Here is a 27223-nt window from a genome sequence, read left to right as displayed (position 1 = left end):
CAAGGGCCAGTGAGCGACCAATCACCGAGCCAGCCCCCTGAGGGTCTGAAAAGCGGCGAATCAGAACGCTGAGGCTTCAGGCTTCACGGGCGCGCGGTAATTTGAATACAGTGGAGAAGACACTGGCTCCTCCAGAGAGAGGTCGCTTGCGCTGAGGTTCAGGTTAGTGCCACGGCGGGCTGAGGCGTGGGGTGGGACACCGAAGAGAACGGGAGGCTGTGGAACGTGGGGGTGAGTGTCAAGGACAGAGAGCTGTAGCTCAGGGCTTGGCTGCTGGAGACCGAAGCCACCCAGGTTCTCTGCACTTAGATAGAGGTCACCGGGTTTCCATCTTTCTGACGCAGTTTCGTTTTTGCCCTGACAGCGTTCGGGGACAGGCGCGCTTTTCTGTCATGCCTGTCCTCATTCAGCCCCAGAAGAGTCTTCTCTTAAGCCGCTCCTGGACATTGAGTTCCAGAGACCCTGGTTTTCCGTTTAACCTTGAAACATGCTTGTGTAATACTTTTCTAGACGTACCTGATCCGAAAGAAAGGGAAGGGAAAACTTGTGTTGAGCAGAAGTGCTCTCTGATGCTAGAGAATGAACGTGCATGACTTGTTTATTTTCAGCAGCCTTAGGAGGTCCGAGTATTTTGCAAATTAGGAAACAAACGTCCTGCTCAAGGCTCCTCAGGCAGTAAAATGCGAGAGGATTAAGCTAAACCTATTTTGTTGCTGAACTCTGAAGAAAAGGCTAGATAGAAACGGTCTCTGCCTTCACTGAACAGTCAGGCTGTTGAGGAAGACAGTTAAGCCAGCAAGAAAATGTCTTAAGTGGCATATTAAGGAAGTATGGGTCTGGTGAGGACAGTCACAGGAAGATATCCGACCGTAGAGTATTTTAACTTGGTGTAAATCAATCAAGCTAATTAAAAGGGAAACTGTGCCCTGAAATGGGGTTAAAAAATACTTCCTTCTTGGGAGGATTATTTTCCAACCTGAAACAGATGGACTGATTCTTTTTTCTTGTTCTTAATTGTTACTGTGATGCAGTAACAATTTTTTTTTTTACCGCCATGGCTTAAATGTTTATTAAAGTGATTTGCTTTTTAAAATACCCTCACCCATCTAAAAACTTTCTTAGACTCTAAAAGTATAATTTTGATATAGTGATTTCTATACAAATTGGATAAATTGGGTTATTAAAATTTTCCTATTGATTTTAGGAGTTCAGTTAAGAAGATGTCAGCTTTTACTCCAAGAAAAAAGAAGCAGCGTTCTTTGAGTTGTGACAAGTGAGTCTCATCCTAGAAACTCTTAGAAACTCTTAAAAAAGAAAAATCCAACCTCTGTCGTATCTTCTCCATTCTATTTCTTAAAATTTCCGTTATTCTACTTGTCTGCACCTTGTGGCTATAGCATATTCTAATTCTAGTCTGGAAATATTGTAAGCTTTCAAAATTAATTAGTTGGTGCCTTTGGAGAGAATCAGAAAGAGCTTTTTCTATTACTTGGAAATGTATGTCAAATCTTTTATTTCCTTGTTCCTCTCAACTTTCTTATATAATAATTATAGTGTTTTTCATACAGTACTTGTCTGCGAGCAATCGTTGAAAGTCTGCTTATCCAGTGCTTACTACGTGTCATAACAGGTTATAAATCCCCACAGAATAGGCTTGAGGTCAGTTTATTACATAAAACTAATCATTTTAGGGGACATGTAGCCTGTCAAGCCAGGTGAGCTATAACTATATGGGCTATAATTTGTATATGGCCACAGTCTAGATATAGGTTTTAAAACATACATATACACACACCCACATGATATCAGATGTTTTGTTTTTTTTAAATTTATTTTTGAAAGAGAGAGTATGTGTGCATGTGAGTGGGGGAGGGGCAGAAAGGAGACAGGATCTGAAGCAGGCTCTGCACTTATATCAGAGAGCCCCATACAGAGCTTGAACTTGGGAACTGTGAGATCATGCCCTCAGCCACATTTGGATTCTTAACCAACTGAGCCACCAGGTGCCCCAAATCTTCTTTGTTAACAGTTTGTTTTTGCAGACATTACTGGGACCTTACTTTTAAAAAAATATTTGAATGCTTTGGTAAAGACAAAATTTGAGAACCCTATTTTTATGTATGTATGTATGTATGTATTTTTTTAGTAGGGCAGAGAGAATCATAAGCAGGCTCCATGTTCAGTGCAGAGTCCTACGTGGGGCTCGAGCTCATGATCCTGGGATCATGACCTGAACCAAAATCAAGAGTCAGATGCTCAGCTGACTGGGCCACCCAGGTGCCCTGAGAATACTATTGTTAAACTGATAGGTAATGTGTATGCATGGTTGTTTGGTAGAGAGAATTGTTTTTAGTTTGACCTACAAGTATAGTTGTTTATTACTTAGTAGTAGATTGGCATAAAATTGAAGCAAAATAAAGCTTAATGAAACTTATCAATGGACTTTGTTTCTTTTCATAGCCCATTATCAGATATCCCATCAAAGAAATTAATTTTGGACTTTGCTGAAAATATATTTCCATCATCTGGTCAAAATGAAGAAAAGGTACTTTGCTCTCAGCAAGGCCATTTCATTTCAAGTTCACTCAAAACAACTGAAAAAACCACATTGGCATCTGCAAATCAAGGTTCACCATTTAAATCTGCTGTGTCTACTGTATCCTTTTACAACAAAGATAAGTGGTACCTGAATCCATTAGAAAGAAAGCTGATAAAAGAGAGTAGATCCATTTGTCTAAAATCTAATCGTGAAGATAAATCTTTTCCCATTGTGACAGTCTGCTCCAAGAAGACCAACAAAAAACCACAAAAGAGTTTAACTTCTAAATGTCAACCGAAATCTAAACGCATCAAGCCTGTATCAAAGAATTCTAAAAATTCCAAGCAAAATCGAGTGGCCTATAAGCCAATTGTGGAAAAAGAGAATAATTACTACTCAGCTCAAAATAATCTGAATGCTCCTCGGGTTCTAAGCCAAAAAGTCAAACCACAAGTTACACTCCAGGGTGGAGCAGCATTTTTTGTTAGAAAAAAGTCCTGTCTTAGAAAATTGTCTTCAGAAAACAAGCCACTACTGGTACTCACACAAAAGAATACATCAGAAGTGATTGAAGATTCTGATGTAGAGACTGTCCCTAAAAGAAAAAGTTTTGAGACACAGCAAGCGGCAAAGTGCTTATCGCTGGAAAAAGAACCGAATGTTGAGATGCTTTGTGCAAGAAGTAAAAATGAAGAGAAATTAATAAAGGTAAAGAAAACCAAATGTATCACTTTAAAAACTAAATTGGCTGTCTGCAAAAACTTCAATATATCTAATATGTATATATAGCATGGTTGAACAAAATTTTATTATTTTTGCAGTCCACAGGGCTGCTTTTATGAAGCCAAATAGTATAGTTTAATCACTAGAAAGAATTTAGGGGCAAGGTGCAATGATGAGACTTCTCTTTTTTCGCTTAAGCCTACAACTTTTTCTTGCATTAAGGTATCCATTTCACTAAATCCCCTTATTACTAAAATCCAGAGAAGCTTAGCAATTTTTATTTTGTAGTGGGTTTTTTTTTTTGTTTGTTTAAAAAAATTTTTTTTAACATTTATTTATTTCTGAGAGACAGAAAGAGCATGAGCAGGAGAGGGGCAGAGACAGAAGGAGACACAGAATCCAAAGCAGGCTCCAGGCTCTGAGCTATCAGCACAGAGCCGGATGCGGGCTCGAACCCACAAACGGTGAGATCATGATCTGAGCTGAAGTCAACTGAGCTCACCAGGTGCCCCATATTTGGTAGTGTTTTTAGAATGTAGAAATAACAAAACATATGTAGTAGATTTCCAGCATATGGACATACTGTTTTTGTTTCAGCTCGTTATTTAAAGTACCAGATTATTCCATAAAATTTAAATTTAAAAAATTTTTTTATGTTTACTTTTGAGAAAGAGATGGAGAGACAAACATGAGTGGGGTAGGGGCAGAGAGAGAGGGAGACACAGAATCTGAAGCAGGCTTCAGGCTCCAAGCTGTCAGCACAGAGCCCAGTGCGGGACTCGAACCCATGTAGTGTGAGATCATGACCTGAGCTAATGTCAGATGCTTAACCGAGCCACCCAGGCACCCCTTCATAAAATTTAGAGAAGGCAGAAAGTTTAAAAAAAAAATTATTTTGTAACCCTACTACTTGGAGATGAACACTGCTCATATATAGTTGGATTTTCATTTATTTTATATAGTAGATTTCCATGGTTGCCATTCTATGCTTTTTTGTTTTTGTTGATATTTCACACAGCTAGCCTAGACTAGTGCTGTCTATTAGAAATAGAATACCAACCATACCAACTACGTGCAATTTACAATTTTCTAGGGGATAAGAAAGTTTTAACGCAATATACTTTAAATGTTACCATTTCAATATAATCATAAAAAGTGATTAGTGAGGTATTTTAAATTCTCTTTTTGGTATTAAGTCCTTGAAACCCATGTTTATTTTCATTTGCAGCATGTGTCAATTGGAACTAGCTGTTGCAAATTCTTCTTAGCTACTTGTGACTGGTAGCTACCCTAATAGTGCAGATCTGACACTTTCTATTATCGACCTCCTATCAGTAATCTTACCAGAGAAAAGTTTTTTCTTTCCCCCCAGGTACCTGGGGCAGAAAGCAATTGAGGCTTTAAGAAAGGCTATCTCCCAGTTCAGGGCTTGCATGTCTGTGGTGACTTGTTTATACTCATCATAACCCATGCAGCTAGAGAAATGATAGGCTTTCACAGTGTCCAGTACATTGTGAGGCTTATATATTGAGCAATTCAGACTCTAGTCCTTTCCCTCTTCACTACCTCCTCATTCTTGTTCTCATTGCCTCCTCTCAAATTCAATCCCGGTTCATACCTCTTGTATGAACTCACCTAAACTTCAAGTCTCAATAGCAAAAATTATAAGTTGGTGGCCAGTATCCAGCCCACGGGTGTTTTGCTTGGCTTAAATACTGTTAAAAAAAAAAAAAATAGAGCAGGATTCTAAAGAAATGGTATTTCATGAAAGTTGAAGTCTGATGTATCATGAAAAATTGAAACCTGACAAAGCTAAGCTTTCATTCCTCTATGGCAAACTCTTAGGACAGATTATCAGGCTACCATTTGACAGGTATGGGTGCCGCTAAGTCAATGTGTGTATATGTATTTAGATCAGTACAGTTTTGCTATGAATTTCACTTACTTGCTGTCCTTGTAGGCATTTAAGTTTGCAGTCCCTACTAAATATTTCTGCCTGTTTATCAAGTATTGCCAAGCGTATTGCTAAATGGAACATGTACTTGCTGGCTAAGCCGTGACACTCTGAATTTATTCATTCTTCATATTTTTTCTACCAAAAAACACCCCTCCATCTTGATTGGAGTTTTGGTGATATGAGTGTATAAGTTTATCAAAACTGATCAAACTGTATATATTTGCCCTTCACATAAATGTACGTCAGTTTTTTGAAATGTACAATTCGGGCTAAAATTGCCAATTTAAAATGGTGGTGGGGGCTGTCTGCATTAGTATTCTTTCTATTTGGTGATAATGATCAGGCGTTTATACAGTGACATGATGAATTCTCTGCAACACTCTTTTCTCACTTTCTTTTCTATCCTTTATTTTGAAGGTCTGGGTATGATGGGTTCTGTCTAGTTTTCAGTAATTTTTAGAACCTAGGCTTTACATGCATCTTACATTTGTGGAACTGAGCTCAGCTCAAGATTTTTTTTTTAAGTTTATTTATTTATTTTGAGAGAGCATGAGCAGGGGAGGGACAGAGAGGGAGAGAGAGAATCCCAAGCAGGCTCCACACCATCTGTGCAGAGCTTGATGCAGGGCTTGAACTCAACCAACTGTGAGATCATGAGATCATGATCTCAGCTGAAATCAAGAGTTGGACACGTAACTGAGTGAGCCACCCAGGCACCCAACTCTGCTCAAGATTCTTAAGATTTTGTTAACACTCACTACTAGCATTCATCTCTCCTAGCTAATGGTGACTCCTCTTTTCCTTAGACTGTACATCACCTTTCCTGGACTCATGGAGCCCTGAGAAATGGTGAACTGATGAGTTGTCCCATCTCTGCTCGGATGTAATGATCTTGAATAGGAGTTCTACTTTAATCAAAAGGTTTTTTTCCCCCTTTCCTCCCAAGCTATGTATTCTCTCAAGTGTCACCTAATTAGTAGTGTTAGTGAAATATTTCAGAATGCTTTCTACTTTGCTTTTCCCCCTTTCCTGCTGCTGCTCAGCAAGTGGGATCTAGAAGCCTCTCTAGCCTCTCCAGAGTGTTCGTTTTCTTTCCTTGGCTGCCTGTTTTTAACACTTCTGACAGAAGGTTGTCCCTTCCAATTTGGTGGCTGTTGGGGAAATTTTTGCCATTTTTGCTAATTTTTTTTATTATCACAGAAGGAATGTTCTATAGTCTTTATCCTGTCATCTCTATCAGGAAATAGATGTTTTGACAGGATGACAAATTGCAGAGTTAAAACATGTATGCTCTATTATGTAAATTTAGTAAATATAGGGAAAGTTATCCTTAAAATAGTCTGAAAATTGAGGATTTAAAATCAGTTAAAAAGTGTAATTTGTAATAAACTAGATATTTTGTTTTAGAGATCTGTGGGGATTCGTTCATGAAATAGAAAATAGTTAAGAATTAGAGGGTTTTTTTTTTTTTTTAATTTTCCCTATTCATTATTTTCAGGATTCATCAGGTGGAGTAGTTTCTTCAAGAGAATGTAAACTTAATGAAAATAAGTGTTTTCCTTCAGAGGATTGTCTCAGTGAAAACAAAGCAGGTAAGTAAGAGAAAACTTCTCAAAATGAGTTTTTACTTGTAATAATTTATTACAGGTGTTGATATGGAATTCTATACAATAATATGTTGGGTTGTTTGGTTTTTTTTTTTTGATTCAGTATGTGTCTTCTGTTTGTATCTTTGTGTTTATCTCGGTGACACTGTTTTCTATAGTAAGCAATGCAGTGCAGTTTGAAAATGAGGAAGGCAAGGAGACCTTAGGCTGGAATTTAAGACAAAATACTGATGCATAATTAGTCTATGGGATGTAGCAAAGCTACTTAAGCATCCTATAACTTGTCTTCTCATTACTCCTGTATCCTTTACCCAAAATAATAGGAAGGGGTAAAAACAATTTATATTATATATTCGTCATCAAAACCCTACTGTAAGTAAGCATAATTTAAGCCATAGAAAGGACACTGACGTTGGCTTCAGGAACCTTGGGATTGTGTCTAGGTCTGCCACTAATTAACTATGTGGTCTAGGGAGGAGATGTCTAAAGTAAGGGACTAGTCTTCATTTAAATTTCTCTTAGTTCTGAAATCCCATTACTAATGACTTGTGGTGTCATTGCTCAATTAAACAGTATTTACTAAACTATGAATCTATAAAGAGGTCAACTAACACTTTACTAACAATCAGATTCTAGATAACTTTGTTGGTTATATCTATAAGTTTGGAAGTAAATTAAAATTCTTGGAGTATGTATGTTGACTACAGTGAGAAAACTACAGTTCATAGGAAAAAGCTAGGGATAAAACCAAGAGCATAATCTGGAACTATAGCCCTTATGAGGACCTAATGATATTTAGAGGATTGTTCATAATGATATTTGAGATACACTTTTTTTTTTTTTTTTTTTTTAATATTTATTTCTGAGAGAGAGAGAGACACCATGAGCAGGGGAGGGTCAGAGAGGGAGGGAGATACAGAATCTGAAGCAGGCTCCAGGCTCTAAACTAGCTGAGCTGTCAGCACAGAGCCCGACACGGGACTTGAACCCAAGAACTGTGAGATCATGACCTAAGCCGAAGTAGGACGATCAACCGACTGAGCCACCCAGGTGACCCGAGATACACTGTTAATAACTAGTATTTACTAGGTGCTGAACATGTACCAAGCAATGCTAAGTGTTAATATATGTTATGTTTCCCATGGGTTGTGCTATTACTGATATAATAGAACATGTAACATAACAACAGTGGCTTTCTCTTTACAGTAGTTAATAAAGTTTGCTTTTAAAATAAATTCATTTCACAGGTGCCTGGGTGGCTTAGATGCTTAAGTGACCAACTCTTGATTTTGGTTCAAGTCATCATCTCACAGTTCATGGGTTCGAGCCCCACATCGGGCACTGTGTGGACACTGCAAAGCCTACTTGGGATTTCTCTTTCCCTATCTCTCTCTACCCCTCCCAAGTTTGCTCTCTCAAAAAATAAAAAACTGTAAAAAAAAATTAAAATTTATTTCGGTATACTAAGTCCATTTAAAGAAAAACATTTGATGAACAAAAAATAATACAGATGGTACAAGGATACGGCAAAATTCATAAAGGTAGTATACAAATGGTAAAAGATTGTAACTTAATTATTACAGTTCATTTCTCACAACTTAGGAAATGGGTTTGTATGCTCAATTTATGAAAGAAGAAACAGTCTTAGGTTAAGTGACTAACCCACAGCAGATCAGACCTGTCTTGGCCTTGTTTCTAGACAATGAACTCTATTTTTCAATGCAAGGTTAAAAGTTTGCTTTTTACTCGGCAACCCACTTGTCCCATGTTCTCTAAATAACTAGTATTTTAAGTATTTTAACTTTGTTCATTTTTTTTTTTAATAGGATTTTTAGGGGTGCCTGGGTGGCTCAGTCAGTTAAGCATCCAACTTCAGCTCAGGTCATGATATCACTGTTCCCAAGTTCAAGCCCCACGTTGGGCACTGTGCTGATAGCTCAGAGCCTGGAGCCTGCTTCGGATTCTGTGTCTCCCTCTCTGTCTCTACCACTCACCCATTCGTGCTCTGTCTCTCTCTCAAAAATAAATAAACATTAAAATAATAATGATAAAATAGGATTTTTACTTTGCAATAATTTTAGATTTATAGAAAAGTTATAAGGACAGTACAGAGAGTTCCTGTATATTACTCCCCTCATTTCCCCCATTGTTACCATCTTCTATCAATATTGTACTTCTGTCAAAACTGAGAGACTGATACTAGTACATTACTATTAACTAAGCTGTAGACTTTATTTGGAGTTCAGGTTTTCCATTAATGCCCTCTTCCTGTTCTAGAATCTAGTCCAGGGACCATATTGCAGTTAGTTATCATGTCTCTGTAGTGTCCTTTGGCCTGTGACATTTTCTTAGTCTTCACCTTGTTCCATTCTTTCATGATTTTGACATTCTCAAATACTGGTCACTTATCTGTACAATGGCCCTGAATCTTGGTTTGTCTGATCCTTTTCTCATCAGTAGATAGTTAATGGAATTTGGGGAAGAATGCTCCTGATGGGAAGTACCCTTCTCACCACATTGGATTGGGGGTACTGATGTCCATATGACATTACAGATGATGTTAACCTCTATCACTTGGTTAAGGTCAATTTGTCAGGTTTTTTTCACTGCAAAGTCACTCTTACTCCTTTCCCATACTCTTCTTTGGAAGTAAGACACAAAGTCTAGCCCATCCTTTCATGGAGGGGATTAAGCTCCATCTTCTGGGGGGTGGGGATATTCACATATATTATTTGGAATTCTTACATAAAGAAGTGTTGTCTTTTAATTTTTTATTCATTCTTGAAATAACTTACGGACACTAACCAGTATGGACTCATGAATATTTTATTTTTTGGGTTATGATCCAATACTACATTGTTTATTCTATTGTTCAGATTGTTTTAGTTTTTAACCAATGGGAGATCTTTTCAGGTCATTCTCTTTGACATGTCCTATCCTTTTGTGTTTTTTTGAGCACTTCTTTATTTTCTGGCACTACAGGGTACTCCAGCCTCATCCTGTATTTTCCCTGCCCCAGTCCTAGAATCAGCCATTTCTCCCAGGAAACTGGTGTGTTCTGTTAGGTGTCTATTTAGAAACCAAGATCTGGACTTAGTGTGCTCACTGCTTCTGGAGTGTCACAGCTTCTAGGCCTTCTCAGTAAACAGAGCTAGGAAATATATGTATATATACTAACCTATGTATGCTCACATCTATAATTGTTTCTGTCCATCTGTATATATACTAAGTAAATGTAAATTCAAACTTGCTGCCCCTGACTCAAATCCAATGCCACAGGGTTTATCCCATACTTTCTTGTTTATCCATGGCTTCCCTTAGTGAAAAACCTGGTTCCCACAATTCACTATCCACCCACTTAATTGTTCAGTCCCAGTACACCTGCACAATAGTTTCAGAATTGTTAATTCATACTCCTGTAAGAAATATTTACTGGCTAAAGTATAATATTTACAGTCCCTTTGTCTTTAGCCTTATAATTTTTGGTTAAAACACAATTTGATAAAGATATTTAGGTCAGCTGCCTGGTCTTCCCCTACCTCCTTCATCGCAGTTATGTCACCCATTCTAACACAGGTAGTGTCATTTGTCACAGTGTGCATTCCATCCTGGGATCCCTCAACATCATGATGTTTACATTTATAAAGTTCAACTTAATATTTCCTTTCATGTATTGTGCTTTTGGTGTTGTATGTAAAAACACACCCAAACTCAAGTTTTTGTGGATTTTTCACTCACATTTTCTTCTAGAAGTTATACAGTTTTTACATTTTACAAATAGATCTGTGACCCATGGTGAGTTAATTCTGTAGAAGAGTGTTGTCGGGGTTTTTTGCATAGGTCTGTCCAGTTGTTTCAGCACCATCTTTTGACTCTCCTTTCTCCATTCAGTTACTTTTGTCTCTTTGTCAAAAATCAGTTGACTGTATGTGCATGGGTGGGATTGGGGCTCTCTTATTTCGTTCCATTGATCTATTTGTTTTTTCTTTTGCCAATACCATACTGTCTTAATTATTTGTAAAGTCTTGAAATCAAGTGATTTGGGTATTTTGGTCTTAATAACATTTAAAGTTTTATGATTTAAAGCTTTGAGTTATTTTTTTTTAATATTTTTATTTATTTCTAGGAGAGAGAGAGAGAGAGAGAGAGAGACAGCGTGAGCAGGGGAGGGTCAGAGAGAGAGGGAGTCACAGACTCCGAAATAGGCTCCAGGCTCCGAGCTGGCAGTCAGCACAGAGCCCGACGCGGGGCTCGAACCCACGAACCGCGAGATCATGACCTGAGCGAAAGTCGGACGCTTAACCGACTAAGCCACCCAGGTGCCCCATCTTTGAGTTATTTTATAATACAAAATTATTGTCATTTTTTCCCCCTACCAGTTTCTCCTGATTCTGTTGTCTACCCGATCTTCAGTGTGTCTTCAGTCAATTCAAAAAGGTAGGGATTGCTCTTATTTTAATGGTTAAGGTTTATTTAATTTTGAGTTCTCTGTATATCTTTATTATACTATGTAATTTGGAGAGTATTTCTCCCCCCCCCTCCCCCCACTAAAGGAATATTGAAAATAAGATGAAATCAGGCCCTCTCCTAAAAACTTCATAAGAACCTAAGAGTTAAGAGAAGGGAAAGATCTTTATGGGTTGGAGTGGTAATAATTGCTAACATTTTTATACAGTACCTGACCCATAATAAATAGTTTATACCCATTATTTCACTTGATTCTTATAATAGCCTAGAAGATTGATACTATTAATAATTCCATTTTCAGCAGAGGAAACTGATAGTAATTCACATTTCTTAGAAGCAACAACTCTTAGCAGCCACAACTAGAGTCCGTATCTGAATTAAAGCCCATTCAGCTGTATTGTCTTCCCTGGGTGATAATATATTACTAATTGTTCATGTTTAATGAGAGTTTGCAATCTCATGATGTAGGTACCAGGATTACCCCATTTTATAGACCTGGAAACTGGCCAGAGGAGTGAGTAACTTAGAGCAGCTTATTGCTGTTAGAAATCCCAGCCAACGCTACCACTATCCTAGTCAAAGCTAAGACTGGGAAGGGGGGAAGCATGGGTGGGGTAAACATGATATAGGCTTGAAAGCTCTGGAAAAGAAGCATCTTATGGTCTTAACATCTTCCTAAGTGTTTTTGTCTTTCTGTCCCCACTTGATGATAAATAACTAGAGGTAATGAGTAAGGAACTTCCTAACGGAGTTCTACTTTTAGGGCACCTCACCTTAAGTCACCGCAGAGATTGGGTTGGGTGGGCAAATTTCCTTCTTTAAAGGCCATGTTCCTAGTTTTTGCATCTTTCTGTTTTTTCACCTATGTCTTCTTTCATGACTATTTATTGAGGATTGAAACCTACCACAATTAGCTGATAAAAGTGTATAAACTAATTAATCTAGCCTAAGGAGGTATTAGTATACTCTTGGTTGGATTATTTGAAATTTCTCTTTATGTAGGACCCAAAGGGTCAGATCTCATCAATACCTTGTGGTTTAATCTATGACTTTTACTTTCAGTAGGTTACAGATTCTCCAGGTTCATTGTCTCATATTCATTTTTTGTTTGTTCACTCATTCGGTGAACATTTATAGAGTGTACATGGTATTGAGCTATACTGAGTTTTGGAGATGTGAAGATAAATAATACATGATCCTATCATGGAAGTTATAGTTAGAGCAGGACAGGCATTATAATAAATTGTTAAAATTGCTAAGATAGAAATAAAGAGATTGTGGTCATATGTGCAGGATGGGAATTGCTGAGTTACTCAGCAAAGATTGTATAAACGGCAGGAGTCAAGCAGCCTACAGAGTATGTTTTATATTATGGGCATGTACCATTAGTGGTTTGTCAAAGCAGTTTAAGAGCATCATGTCCAGCATTTTTTTAATGGAATAATGCATCTTTCACAGTTATTTATAAACAGTAAGTTATTCAGTGAAGCTTTCTGGTTTTAGTTTTATGTATGTATCTATATTGATCATAATGTAAAATAAATTAATCAAAAAAATTTTTTTGATGTTTATTCATTCTTAGAGAGAGACAGAGCATGAATGGGGGAGGGAAAGAGAGGGAGACACAGAATCTGAAGCAGGCTCCAGGCTCTAAGCTGTCAGCACAGAGCCTGATGCAGGGCTCAAACCCATGAACTATGAGATCATGACCTAAGCCAAAGTCAGATACTCAACTGACTGAACCACCCAGGTGCCCCTAAATTTCTTACCATAATGTTGTCAAATCAGTTTGAAAGACATTCTTCTAGTCAAATGATGACAGCATAGTTTGGCTTAGCTTAAAGCATTGGACACTTTTTTCTAGTGTTTTTTTGTTTCTTTGTTTGCTTTTCTTGTCAGTTTTCTCTGAATCTCTTGCTTTGGGCCTCTGGGTTTTTTCCTTACCTATTTTCTTTTACCTCCACTTTCCACAGATTTTTATTACTTTGGTCTTTGGAAAACAAAGGTCCTTTCATTAGAAGACTTGGGTTACAAAGTCAGGGCCTACACAAATTGGGTGGAGATTGGAGCCAAATGCAGAAGGCATACCTCAAATAAAAGAGCATGCACTATGTTAGTTATATTCTTTGAAGAAATAATGGTCTGATGATCTTACAGGGTCTTTTGCAATATTAGAAATATACATTTTTAAGTGAGATCTCTAGATTTTAAAATAATGGGCTAATCCACAGTTTTAAACACTGTAAGCCAATCAAAACATACCTGTGAGCTGTATTTGGCCCGAGAGCCTCCAGTTACCACCTCTTTAGGCCAGTCCCTACATTCTTTTCTAATGGGAACAGGTTGCCTCAACATCTATCCAGCCAAAATATTTTTTTTCCTAAGTATTTGAAAATAGGGTGGTGCTTTAGGTGTGAGGACAAGTAGCCTTACTCACTGCCCAAGTAAAGAGTTGTTGGATATAATATGCTGGTAGCTGACTTCCTGTGGAACTGTGAGATTCAGGAATAGAATCTTTATGTTTGCTGTGGTGCTACAGGAATTTCTTTATGCCCACATGGGTAAGCATTGTCCTAGAATTTGGTAAAGCAAAAAAAAAATTTAAAAAGAAAATCACTTTTAAGAGTGAAGTCAACTGCTATTCTTTACTAGTTATCTTGAGCAAATTACTGATCCTCTCTGAGTGGGTCTCCAGTTTTGCATTATTCTAAGCCCTATTGCTTCTATTCTGAGCCCTATTGCTTATTGTCAATAGAAAGCATTAAAAATTGCAAGGTGCTCTGCAAATGTTATATACATATCTATTTTCATTTTAATTTCTCAGACATTTTAATTTAGTAAATAATGTTTATAAACTTTCATTTCAAAGATCTTTAATTGAAGAACAGTCTTCTGTGGGATCCATCATATCTGCTAACGTCTTGAAACAGATCAATACACAGAAAAGTACTAATACTAGAGATGCAAATAAAGAAACAAAAGACCAGCTCATCATTGTGAGTAAATTTAAAACAAAGCTCTCCTGTAGGTGGTTCTTGAATGTAGAATGTGAAGTCAAACATGTTGTCTTAGCATAGTTAACGTGGTTTATAGACATCTGAGTTGTGTGTATGCCAGCTTTGTTATAGTGGTGACATTTAAAACTAGTCAAGTAGATTTGCAAACTGATAGTGTTGGGCAGTACTAGTGATTTAGTTGAATGCTGATGAATGAGTTGTCTCTGGATAAGGATCTTTTTTTAAAAAAAAAAGTTTTTTTAAATGTTTTATTTATTTCTGAGAGAGAGAGAGAGAGACAGCGTGAGCAGCGGAGGGTCAGAGAGAGGGAGACACAGAATCTGAAACAAGCTCCAGGCTCTGAGCTGGCCCAACACGGGGCTCAAACCCATGGACCGTGAGATCATGATCTGAGCCAAAGTTGGACGCTTAACCGACTGAACCACCCAGGCCCTCAAAGATTTTTTTTTTTTTTTTTTTTTTAAGTTTATTTATTTATTTTGAAAGAAAGTATGTGTGCAAGCAAGGGAAGGGGAGAGAGAGACAGAGAATCCCAAGCGGGTACCGTGCTGTCAGCATAGAGCCCCATATGGGGCTCGATCCCACGAACCACGAGATCATGACCTGAGATGAAATGAGGAGTCAGATACTTAACCAGCTGAGCCATCAAGGATCCTTTGATCAACAAAAATTTAATGAGAATAGGTACGTTTTATGAGTCCTGGGTTTGGCAAACTATGGCATGGACCAGATCTGAACTGTAGCCTGTAAAGGTTTGAAAAAAAGAAAAAGGGAAGAGTATGTGACCAAAAAAGCCTAAAATATTTACTGTCTGGCCCTTTGCAGAAAACATTTCCCAACCCATGCATTCATTCAGAACTTGGTATTTTCAGTAGCATTAGTCACTGTGTTATGAGATAGAATGGAAGTTAATAAGCCATGACTTTAATTATTCCTGACTTTTCTATATTCATGAACTTATCTGTGCTTTTTCTGAACTTTTATTTTGTATTATATTTGTTTTTTATCAACTCGAGGCAAAGAATTTTAGTATTCCTAATCACTTAAGGAAAAATACTATATAATGAATATACAAGTCCTGAGATTTTTGCTCTGCCTCTTTGAAACAAGACTTTTTCAGGTCTCTCACTTAAGAGCTTAATAAATATGCTCTATTGTTTATCTTAGCCATTATCTTTATGATTTAATCTGATTCCTTCTTAGAACTATGGGTCAAAGAATCTTGATTTTTATTTATTTTTTTTACACCATCAATGAGACCATTTCTTTCATCAGTTTATTGAATTTTTAGGTCTCTTCTCATTCCATTTTGTTTAGGAGATGAGGAAAGAGACATAATAACCAGACTTTTATTTAGTATTTTACTTGTGCCAACATAAAAGAAAAACAGAGAAATCTGAATGAATGGTTGCATGAACTGAATATAGAGCTATTTGTGATATGTTTAGATGGGTTTTTTTCTTTTTCCCCCAATTACAGGATGCAGGTCAGAAACATTTTGGAGCCACCATGTGTAAGTCCTGTGGCATGATCTATACTGCATCCAGCCCTGAGGATGAAATGCAACACGTCCAGCATCACCACAGATTTCTAGACGGGATCAAATATACAGTAAGTTAAAAATAGTCTTTCAGTTTATTCTAAAAGTAAAACTACTTTAAAAGATACATTTCTTTTGCTTACATATCGGAAGGTCTATATATCCTTAAATATCATCTACAGGTTTTTTTGTTTTTTTTGTTTTTTTTTTTAATTTTTATTTATTTATTTCTAGGGGAGAGAGGGAGACAGCATGAGTAGGGGAGGGTCAGAGAGAGAGGGAGATACAGACTCTGAAATAGGCTCCAGGCTCTGAGCTGGAAGTCAGCACAGAGCCCGACGCGGGGCTCGAACCCACGAATCGCGAGATCATGACCTAAGCGAAAGTCGGACGCTCAACCGACTAAGCCACCCAGGCGCCCCTATAGTTTTGTTGTTTTAATATTTGAGGCTGGTGGTATTTAAAAGCTAACTTAAAAAAATTTTTTTTAATATTTATTTTTGAGAGACAGAGTTTGATCAGGGGAGGGGCAAAGAGAGAGTGAGACACAGAATTTGAGATAGACTCCAGGCTCTGAGCTGTCAGCACAGAGCCCAACAAGGGGTTTGAACCTGCAATCTGCGAGATCATGACCTGAGCCAAAGTCGGATGCTTAACCGACTGAGCCACCCAGGTGCCCATAAAAGCTAACTTTTAATAAAAGTGCCGTTTCAAACCTTCTATCCTGAATTAAGTGTTGTTCTTGGTTGAGTAAACACCCTTCATCCTTAACTCTAGCCTTCTAAGCGGAGCTGAACAATTAGGATATAAATCTCAGAGAGTTGAGGAGAACTTACTTCCCCATGCCTCCTCACGTTAGTGTCTTCTTTGTAGTAAGGTTAGAAAAACTGCTTTTCTATGACTTCTCCAGGCTTTTTCTTTTCCGAAAGGAGAGGTTCCACTTTTTCATCAAGCACCTTTCTAGGCTAATGCATCCTGTTGTCTTTACGTTCCACCTGCTACTCAAATGCATTTTTTTCCTATAATATTTTTAGTGTGGTTTATTAAAACTCTGCTTATCCTAGCACTCTTCTACCTTCCCACTCCTAATAATTCATTGTTTTTTCTCGATATTCCTATGAAGGCTCTTAATTGACTTCACATTATTTTATAGTAGATTATATACATGTCTCCCAGCACGTAGGATATCAGCCTCTTGAGGACAGGTACTTTATTTTAGGCATCTTTTTTTTCCCTTCCCACATTCCTTTAGTCAGATTTCATTCTTTTTCATATCATTTATTGTTCATCTTTTTGTTCTCTCCAGACCAAATTATTTAATGGTTTTATATGTATGTAGTTTTTTTTGTTGTTGTTTTTTAATTAATTTAATCTTCAAATTAAACTGTGACTTTTTATTCTTTCGTCAGGGCTGGAAAAAAGAACGTATAGTAGCACAGTTTTGGGATGGGAAAATTTTGTTGGTCCTGCCACATGATCCAAGTTATGCTATCAGAAAGGTATGGGACATTAGTTTTTTAACTCTTGTTCTCCTACTCCCTCCCTCTCCTCTCACCAAGAAGTCAACCCATGTTGAAGTATAAAACCCCTTTACTGATAGCTAATCCTCTCTGCTCATGCAAAAATAATAGTAACCATCAATTTTGTGTTCATAAATGTATATATAGTTTGTTATTCTTTTTTAAAAAAAATTAATCTCTTGGTTTTTAACATCATTAGGTAGAAGATGTCCAAGAACTTGTCGATAACGAATTGGGCTTCCACCAAGTTGTTCCCAGATGTCCAAACAAAACCAAGACTCTTCTCTTCATATCTGATGAAAAGAGAGTAGTTGGGTGTTTAATTGCAGAGCCCATCAAACAGGTGTGGTATATGTCTTTTAATTATTGGCATAATGTGTGAGCAAAATAAAGTAGTTGGGTGAATTCTTCAATAAGCATTTAAGAATGCTACCATTGATGGGCCACCTGGGTGACTCATTTGGCTAAGTGCCCAACTCTTGGTTTCGTCTCAGGTCATGATCTCCTGGTTTGTGAGTTCAAGCCCTCACATCGGGCTCTGTGCTAACAGTGCGGAACTTGCTTGGGGTTCTGTCTCTCCTCTTTCTGCCCCTCCCCTGCTCATGCTCTCTCTCTTAAAATAAAAAAATAAACTTTAAAAAAATAATTTAAATAATGCTACCATTGATGACATTTTTCTCTGCTACAGTATCCTTGACCATGTGGATAATTGGAGTCATTTATTTCTATTATATTTGGTATTTTGCCCTATATAAAAGCAAGATGAGTAAGTCAGTCTTATATTCATGTACTCATTTCCATACCTGGACTAGTGATTTTAAGTAAGCAAATCTGTAGAGCCCAGATATTGAAGATGTGGCCTAGTGCAGATTAGTATATTTGGCAAAATAATTATTGTCCCTTAATTAGAACCTGTTTTAGGTACTAATGAGCAATGTTCTGGAAGAGGAGTTGGCAAACTTCAGCCCATGGGCCAAGTGTGGCCCACCACTTGTTTTATGGAACTGAGCTATGCTTATTTATTTCCATATTATCTGTGGTTGTTTTTGTAACAGAGGTATAACAGAGATCACATGGCCCAGTGAACCTAAAATATTTATAATTTGACCCTTTACAGAAAAATGGTTGCCAGCTTTTTTCTAGAATAGAGAGATTTTGTCTTCAAGGAGCTTTTAGCATAATCTTTAGCTAAGGAGAATTATAACTCAAAGGTGTTCTTTTTACTTGACTTTATAGTATCCCACACTTAGGTCTCTTTCCTTTTAAAAATACTTGATATCTCAATACATCTGAAAATGATGCTAGCATAAATTAAAAAAAAAATTTTTTTTTTAGTTTTTATTTCTTGAGAGAGAGGGAGACACAGCGTGAGCAGGGGAGGGTCAAAGAGAGAGTGAGAATCAGAATCTGAAGCAGGCTCCAGGCTCTGAGCTAGCTGTCAGCAAACCCTTACGCGGGGCTTGAACCCATGAATCGTGGGATCATGACCTGAGCCGAAGTTGGGCGCTTAACTGACCAGCCACCCAGGTGCCCCTCTAGCATAAATTTTTTACTGTTGTGTAAGTGTCTCCCTTTCTCCCTCATGTCTACTATCTTTATTACTCTTCCTTATTTTCTTTCTTGTTTTTATCGAATATATGTATATATGGATATATATGTATGTGTATATATATGTATATATACACACACACAGACATATATAGTGCATACATAGACGTACACCCACACATAATATAGTATCCCTTGTGTGTTTATTAAAAGTTGGAGAGAAAAGCAGATGCTTTGTACTAGTGATCAATTTGGCCTTTTATTCTAAAGAAGTAGACTATTTATGAAGTGGTAATAAGCAAATATAGGCAAATAACATATATTCTCTTCTTTTTCTTATTTCAAAAGCAAAGTTTTCCTGATGGTAGTTAAAACTTAAGTACCCAACTATCGGAGTGGCTATATTAAAAAGTAGTGATGAGGCACCTGGTCATGATCTTAGGGTCATGGGATCAGGCCTCATATTGGGCTCTGTGCTGAGTGTGGAGCCTGCTTAAGATTCTCTCTCTCCCTCTCTCAAAAAAAAAAAAAAATAGTGACAATACCAAATGCTGGCAAGGATACAGGGAAACTATATCTTTTAGACATTGTTGGAGAGAACATAAAATGTCATGACTACAAAATGTTTGGCAGTTTCTTAAAAAACTAGTCCTATGTTTATCATATGAGAAAGCAATCCTACTACTGGTTATTTATCCCTGAGAAATGAAAACTTACTCTACACAAAAGCCCATAGCTGAAAGTTTATGGCAGCTTTTTTCCAATAGTCAAAGCCAGGAGACAAACTCTTCTTCAGCAGGTGTATGATTACACAAACTGTTACACCCATGCAATGGAAGATTACTTAGCAGTAAAAAGGAACAAACTGTTGATATATGCAACAAATTGGACAGTTGTCAAGGGCACTGTGCTAGTGAAAAAAAGCCCATCTCAAAAGGGTGTATGCTGCCATTTATATGATATACTCAAAATAACAGAATCATAGAGTTAGAGAACAGATTGAGGTTGCCAGGGCTTAGAGTTGGAGGGAAAAGGTAGGCATTATTATACAGAGCGAGCAAGAGAAAGATCCTTGAGATGATCCAGTAGCTCTGTATGCTGCTATGGCTACAGGTGTGATCAATTGTCCCATGACCTGGGACTATATGCAAACATGCCTGTGTTAATCCTTTGGTTTTGGTATTGTACTATACCTATAGAATATATAACCATTGGAGGAAGCCAGGTGAAGGATACATGGATCCTCTGTACTATTTTTCAAGTTCCTATGGACCTATAATTTTTTCAAAATAGAAAAATTTTAAAGATCCCTAAATACCACCCAAATTTCATAGTTAATATGCAAAAATCTTCTTTAGTGTTATCATTTTTTAGGATATCATAAATACAGTTTAGGCTAGAGAGAATGGGAGAGGTTTATGTACTATATTAAAAGTAAGAATCAGGGGCGCCTGGGTGGCTTAGTCGGTTGAGCGTCCGACTTTCGCTTAGGTCATGATCTCGCAGTTCGTGGGTTCGAGCCCCGCGTCGGGTTCTGTGCTGACTGCCAGCTCAGAGCCTGGAGCCTGTTTCAATCTGTGACTCCCTCTCTCTCTGACCCTCCCCAGCTCGCGCTGTCTCTCTCTCTCTCTCCTAGAAATAAATAAAACATTAAAAAAAAAAAATTTAAAAGTAAGAATCTGATTTTTATAATTTTTTAATCAATAGAAGAAGGAAGTTTCATGATGGTATGTAATCCACCGGAATGTGGGAACATGTTAGCACCAGTACTTTTTTAAGCATTGTGTGACTGTATTTATTTATTTTCAGAGAGAGAGAGTGTATACTTGCACAAAGGGGAGGGGCAGAGAGAGAGAGAGAGAGAGCGTCCCAAGCAGGTTCTGCACTGACAGCATAGAGCCCAGTGTGGGGCTTGATCTAATGACCTGAGCCAAAATCAAGAATTTCATGTTTAACCAACCCAAGTGCCCCCATGCATTGTGTGACTATAAATGGATAAAAATCCAAGAAGTAGCAGAATTTTAACATTTTTGGTGAAGGTAATATTAATTTTAGATACTTAAGTCTTGTTTGAGGAATGGTTTTTACAAAGAAATGTGAATTCAACTGTACTGTTAGCTCTCAATGCATCTATATATCATTGCAGGCCTTCCGTGTCCTGTCTGAACCAACGAGTCCAGAATCCCCAAGCTCTAAAGAAGGTCATCGGGCTTGGCAGTGTTCAGATGTACCACAGCCTGCAGTCTGCGGAATAAGTAGAATCTGGGTCTTTAGACTGAAACGAAGAAAGCGCATTGCAAGACGACTGGTAGATACTCTCAGGTAAGAAATAAAATAAAATGGATCTAGACCCAGATTAGCTTTCCCCAAACCTTTCCTGGCTTATGAGTCAAAGGGAATGATGTTGTGAAGACACTTCTGTTTAAATACTACCAAAGTCAGGCTAAGGCAAGCATTGGCACTGGAAAACAAACAAACACTAGGTGTACTTAGTTTAGGGCACAACATTCCAAGTATGAAACATTGTAGCATGGTGCTTATTAAACCACCCGTGATGAAAGACTAGTTTAATTACAGACCAACACTTTAACAGAATGAAGATGAATTGCTAAAAAATGAAATAGGAAAGCAAAATAAAAAATGAAAAATATAAGTCCAAATTTTTATTAGATTAAGCAGTTGTGAAATTAACATTGCAATAAATATAATTTATACAAACAAAATATAGGTTTAAAAAAACTACAGAAGGGCCGCCTGGGTGGCTGAGTTGGTTAAAGGTCCGACTTCAGCTCAGGTCATGATCACACAGTTTGTGGGTTCGAGCCCCGCATCGGGCACTGTGCTGACAGCTAGCTCAGAGCCTGGAGCCTGTTTCAGATTCTATGTCTCCCTCTCTCTCTGACCCTCCCCTGCTCATGCTGTCTCTCTCAGAAATAAATAAAAAACATTTTAAAAAATTTAAAAACTACAGAAATTGTGCATTCATTGTTCATTGACTAGTGTGCAACTAAGTAATTAATGAAGACTTACTATAACTATAAGTTTTATATATATATATATAACTATAAGTCTAACTAAATATAAAAGTGAATTAGGCAGGCAACCCACAAAATGGGAGAAATCCATCTAATAAGGGTCTAGTATATCCAGTATATATAAAAGACCTCTTACAACACAACAATAAAAAGACAAATGGCCCAATTAAAGATGGGCAAAGGATTTCAATAGACAGTTCTCCAAAGAAGAAATACATATGGCTGCTATCAATGATTTGCAAAACCATGATGAGATACCACTTCATACTCCCTACACTGTTAGCGATTTGACTTACTTGCTTGTTAATGTACGTGATCTAGGTTGGATGGATGAGTTTCATTTCACAACATTTATTCTCTCAACCTCTATACTTAGAAGAACTGGTTACAATCTAGTGATCATACTTTGAGGAGTGATCTTCTAGCCTTTTGAGTCTGATACACTTTTTAGGAAAGAACACCCAAGACCACTGTGGGATCCTGTGTTGGGCCACAGTCCTAGTCACCTTGCACATGCTTTATTAAAGGGAGTAGTGAGAATTAGTGTCTATAAAGATTTTTATTTGATAGTTCATTATGAAATACTTTTTTTTTTTTTTTGGTGTTTATTTTTGATTGAGAGAGACAGACCCAGTGTGAGCAGGAGAGGGGCAGAGAGAGAGGGAGACACAGACTCAAACAGATTCCACGCTCTGAGCTGTCAGCACAGATCCCAACATGGGGCTTGAACTTGTGAACCGTGAGATCTTGACCTGAGCCAAAGTCAGACACTTAACCCACTGAGCCACCCAGGGGCCCCAAAATACCTCTTTTTCATATTTTATGTTAAATATTTTATATTAAGAGATACAAATTTGGCATGGGAATACCAGTATCTAACCTACTTCCACCAGGCAGTAGTCTGGGGCTTCTCAAACTTTAAAGTGCATATGAATCACTTGGGGATCTTGTTAAAATGCAGGTGTGATTGAGTAGGTTGGAGTGGGACCTGAGAGTCTCCATTCTCAGGTAGTGATGAATGTTGCTTGTCTGTAGATCATACTTTGGATACTAAGGCAGTAGGTTATCTATAAGCAATAATGAATAAAAAATTAAGATGCCCTTAAAGGAGAAATAAAAACAGATGCATCTGAGAATACATCTCTTCTCACATCTGTGACATAATTGGCAGCTCTCCTATATGAGGGGCCTTAGGCTTCATTCTCTCTTGTTTATAGAGGCAATATATGCTTAAATCCTTACAGTAGTGGAATATCGTTCCTAGTTGTTTTACATAAGAAGCAATGGCGGCTCACCAGGGATATTAGTACACGTTTATACAGACAGGCTAGTAAAAGGACAGAGTTAAGACTCAGACCTACAGATCTCATGTTTTTTCTATAGCTGATGTCACTTATAAAGACAGTAAGCTGTATTTAATCCAACCAGTATTTTGCTTTGGATTCTAGTAAATTTAGCAATAAACTTTGTGTGAAATTATGTAGTATACCATATGCTTATATCTTTTAACTCTAATAGAATCCAATCTTTAATTTTGTATGTTTTTAAGTAATTTCAAACCTATGGGGCACTTGGGTGGCTCAGTCAGTTAAGTGTCCAACTTTGGCTGAGGTCATGATCTCATGGTTGGTAAGTTTGAGCCCTGTGTCAGACTCTGCTGACAGCTCAGAGCCTGGAACCTGCTTTGGATTCTGTGTCTCCCCCCACTCACACGTTGTCTGTCTGTCTGTCACTCTCTCTCAAAAATAAACATTAAATCTCAAAAATAAACATTAAAAAAAACTATAAAAGAGTAGCAAGAATAGTAAAAAGAAGCCCTTATTTACCTTTGCCCAGATTCATCAAGTTTTAACATTTACTTTCTTCCTGAATTATTTAAAAGCAAGGTATGTATATTATGCTCCTTTAGCCCCTCATACTTCAGTTTGTATTTCTTAAGTCCAAAGAGCTTTCCTCATGTAAGCATACTTGCATTATCAAATACAGGGTATTTAGTGGCAATGTAATGCTTTCCTCTACTGTATGGTCCATATTATCAGTTTCATTGTTTGTCTCCTTGTCCTTCATAGCATTTCTTTTTCTTGCCCAGATCACATTGCATGTAGTTGTCCTAGCTGTTTTGTCTTCATCTTCCTTTGCTTAGAACAGTTTCCTATTCTTTGTCCTTTATGGGATTGAACAATGTGAAGAGTGCTGGCCAGTTATTTTATAGAATATTCCTCAGTTCTGTTGAATTCTTGTAACCATTTGTTTTAATCTTGGTTTGAGCTGGGTCAGGAGAGTTGTGGTCAAAATACAGGTTAGTTTCTGCCTCCTTAAAGCTCTGAGCATGTGGTGTGGTTGAAGAGAAGAGAATAGTTATTGGTTAAAATTGCTGATGCTGATTTTTTTGGTTTTAATTAACAATATTATCCCCAATTAGTTGCTCTTTACCATGGATTACCTGGAGTCAGCTAGATAGGAGAAAATATTTGCAAATCATTCATCTACTGAGAGTCTGGTATATCTAGTATATATAAAAGAACTCTTGCTACACAGCAATAAAAAGACAAATGACCAATTAAAGATGGGCAAAGCATTTCAATACATAGTTCTCCAGAGAAGAGATACATATGGCTGCTATCAAGGATTCACAAACCAAAACCATGATGACATACCACTTCATACTCACTGAACTGTTAGCAATATGACTGACTTCTTGCTTGTTAATGTATCTGATCTAGGTATGTTTTTTTTGGTTCTTTTTGCCTCTCAGCAGAATTTTTTCAGGACCTGTTTTCCTGTCTGTGAAATGGTATCAGACTTCCATCTCTAAAGTCTAAGGCATTAAATCATTTTGTCACTTAACAAAATGATTTTATTTTAATCAAGAGTATTTAAAAGAGGGGTGCCTGGGTGGCTCATTCAGTTAAGCATCTGACTCTTGGTTTTGGGTCAAGTCATGATCTCGTGGTTTGTGAGTTCGAGCGCCAGATCAGGCTCTGTGCTGACACTGTGTAGCCTGCTTGGGTTTCTTTCTCCCTCTCTCTCTGACCCTCCCATACTCACTCTCTTTCTATCTCTGTCTCTCAAAATAAATAAATAAACTTCAAAAAAAAAGTACTTAAGGGATTGCAATTTTATATTTAGATTACTTTAAAATAAGTATGCTAATATTTAATCAGAATTTTAAATTAGTTCCATTGTTAAATTGTCTTTTTTCTCTTGTTTAGGAATTGCTTCATGTTTGGCTGTTTTCTCAGGACTGATGAAATAGCATTTTCTGACCCAACACCAGATGGCAAGTTATTTGCAACCAAATACTGCAATACCCCTAATTTCCTTGTGTATAATTTTAATAGTTAAAGCCAGTCTCTACTATAGAACAGTTACTGTGTGGATGAATTCAGACAGCCCCATAGCCTATAATATGATCTACTTAACAGGTACCAAAATAAAAATACTAAGACACGCACATATACACGTAAATCTATATTTTATTTTTTATGAATTGAAATGTGAGGGATAAATTTCTTGAAAAGTACCTGGGGACTGAAAAAAAGGGAAAACCTTTGGGTAATATATACTGACTAGCACTGGAATCCTTAGTTGTGAAACTTTATGGCTAGAACTAGAAAATGACATGCCTCCTTCATAAAAACATGGACAAAAAGCAAGGTGGTTTGCACAGAAATGGGGCCACTTCTCTCTGATGAAGAAGAGAAGTGCACTTTTGCACAGGGATTACCTCATGCCCAATCAGAAACACATAAAATTTAAAAACAGGCAAATAATTTCCATGTCCAGTCTTTAAAGGTAAATCCCAGTTTCTGTACACAAAATTTTTACTTTATAGGTTTTGGCGGTAGCAACTGAGTTTGAAAATATTTAGAAAGTGTTCTGAATTTTTGATTTGTAATAGGACTTTCCCATCTTTATGGTAAAGAATGAGTAAGGTTCCATATCCTTTGATGTAGAACAGAATTCTGTAGCTTAATGTTTTAATCTTTTTGAAAATCATATTAAGTCATACCTGTCATCAGATTCAATTAACTATAGTAATTGCACTATTGTCATTTCATTAATTTCGGTGTGAAAATGCTAATTGTACTAATCCTTAGTACACTTTTACTGGGGATTGATGTCATTAACAAAATGGATACCTATTTCATTTAGATAATTCATATGGTTACATTTTTAATACTTTTGCATGTTTAAAATACATCTTGTTCTGAGATATCTGGCAAAGGTGGTACAAAATAAATAGTAATATAACTATTACTGTTATATAGTAATATAACTAAAGTTAGTAAATAAATATATCTAGACCAGAGAACTCATGATGACATATGTAAATACACCTCCATATGCACACATTTTTCTAGTATAATTCTTGGATACTTTCTTTGAAGAGCAAAGAGTTATTCATATTGTTTTGATTCTAAAAATCATTTAACTGCTGCCTGGTGGTAAGGCTCTAAGGGGGTAGTTTTCCAGGTTATAAGTCTGTAGAATCTATTCACTTGCATTCTTTTATTTGCCTGTAAGTTAATATGTTTTCAAATTTTTAAAGCCTGGATTCCAGAAAGAATGTGGAAGTGTTAAGATGTGTGTAATTTTGCAAACATTTTAATGCTGTTTTCTGCACTGTTTTTGTTTTAAATATTTTATTTAAAAAATTTTATGAACTTGGGGCGCCTGGGTGGCTTAGTCGGTTAAGCGTCCGACTTTCGCTTAGGTCATGTACTCGCGGTTCGTGGGTTCGAGCCCTGCGTCGGGCTCTGTGCTGACTGCCAGCTCAGAGCCTGGAGCCTGTTTCAGTCTACGACTCCCTCTCTCTCTGACCCTCCCCTGCTCACGCTCTCTCTCGCTCTCTCCTAGAAATAAATAAAACATTAAAAAAAAAAAATTTTATGAACTTTATTTTGCTTGCTCAGTGCTTTTGTGATGAATCAATTAAAATTCTTCTCAATATTCTTTGTCTATTTTTTTATACAACCAAATGTATTGATTTTCTTTCTAAATTATTTTTGTGGTTATAGAAACAGTACATGCTCCTTGATTATAAAAACCAATCATTGAAAAACATTTCCACACAAAAACCTGCACACTGGATGTTTAATAGCAGCTTTATTCATAATTGGTAAAACTTGGAGGCAGCCAAGGTGTCAGCCACAAAAAGGCACATAGGAAGCTTAAATATTACTGAGTGAAAGAAGCCAGTATGAAAAGGCTACTGACTGGATGATTCCCACTGTATGATATTCTATAAAAGGCGAAACTGGGGAGGC

General features: G+C 37.2%; 1 protein-coding gene across 1 annotated transcript; it reads left to right on the top strand.

The window, feature by feature from the left end:
* Positions 1-4: 4 nt before the first annotated feature.
* Positions 5-26576, top strand: ESCO2 (establishment of sister chromatid cohesion N-acetyltransferase 2). The gene is made up of 11 exons (XM_039217358.1): positions 5-162; positions 1205-1273; positions 2461-3247; positions 6718-6811; positions 11206-11263; positions 14163-14289; positions 15790-15921; positions 17260-17349; positions 17570-17713; positions 21065-21240; positions 25166-26576. The coding sequence occupies exons 2-11, from the start codon at positions 1221-1223 to the stop codon at positions 25296-25298; spliced, it is 1794 nt and encodes a 597-aa protein (XP_039073289.1). The 5' UTR covers positions 5-162; positions 1205-1220; the 3' UTR covers positions 25299-26576.
* Positions 26577-27223: the final 647 nt, after the last annotated feature.

This window comes from Hyaena hyaena, unplaced genomic scaffold (assembly GCF_003009895.1).
Source record: "Hyaena hyaena isolate Hyena2069 unplaced genomic scaffold, ASM300989v1 scaffold_682, whole genome shotgun sequence".
Taxonomy (NCBI): domain Eukaryota; kingdom Metazoa; phylum Chordata; class Mammalia; order Carnivora; family Hyaenidae; genus Hyaena; species Hyaena hyaena.
Note: the sequence above shows the minus strand (reverse complement) of the source record. Positions and strands in the feature narration are given on the sequence as shown.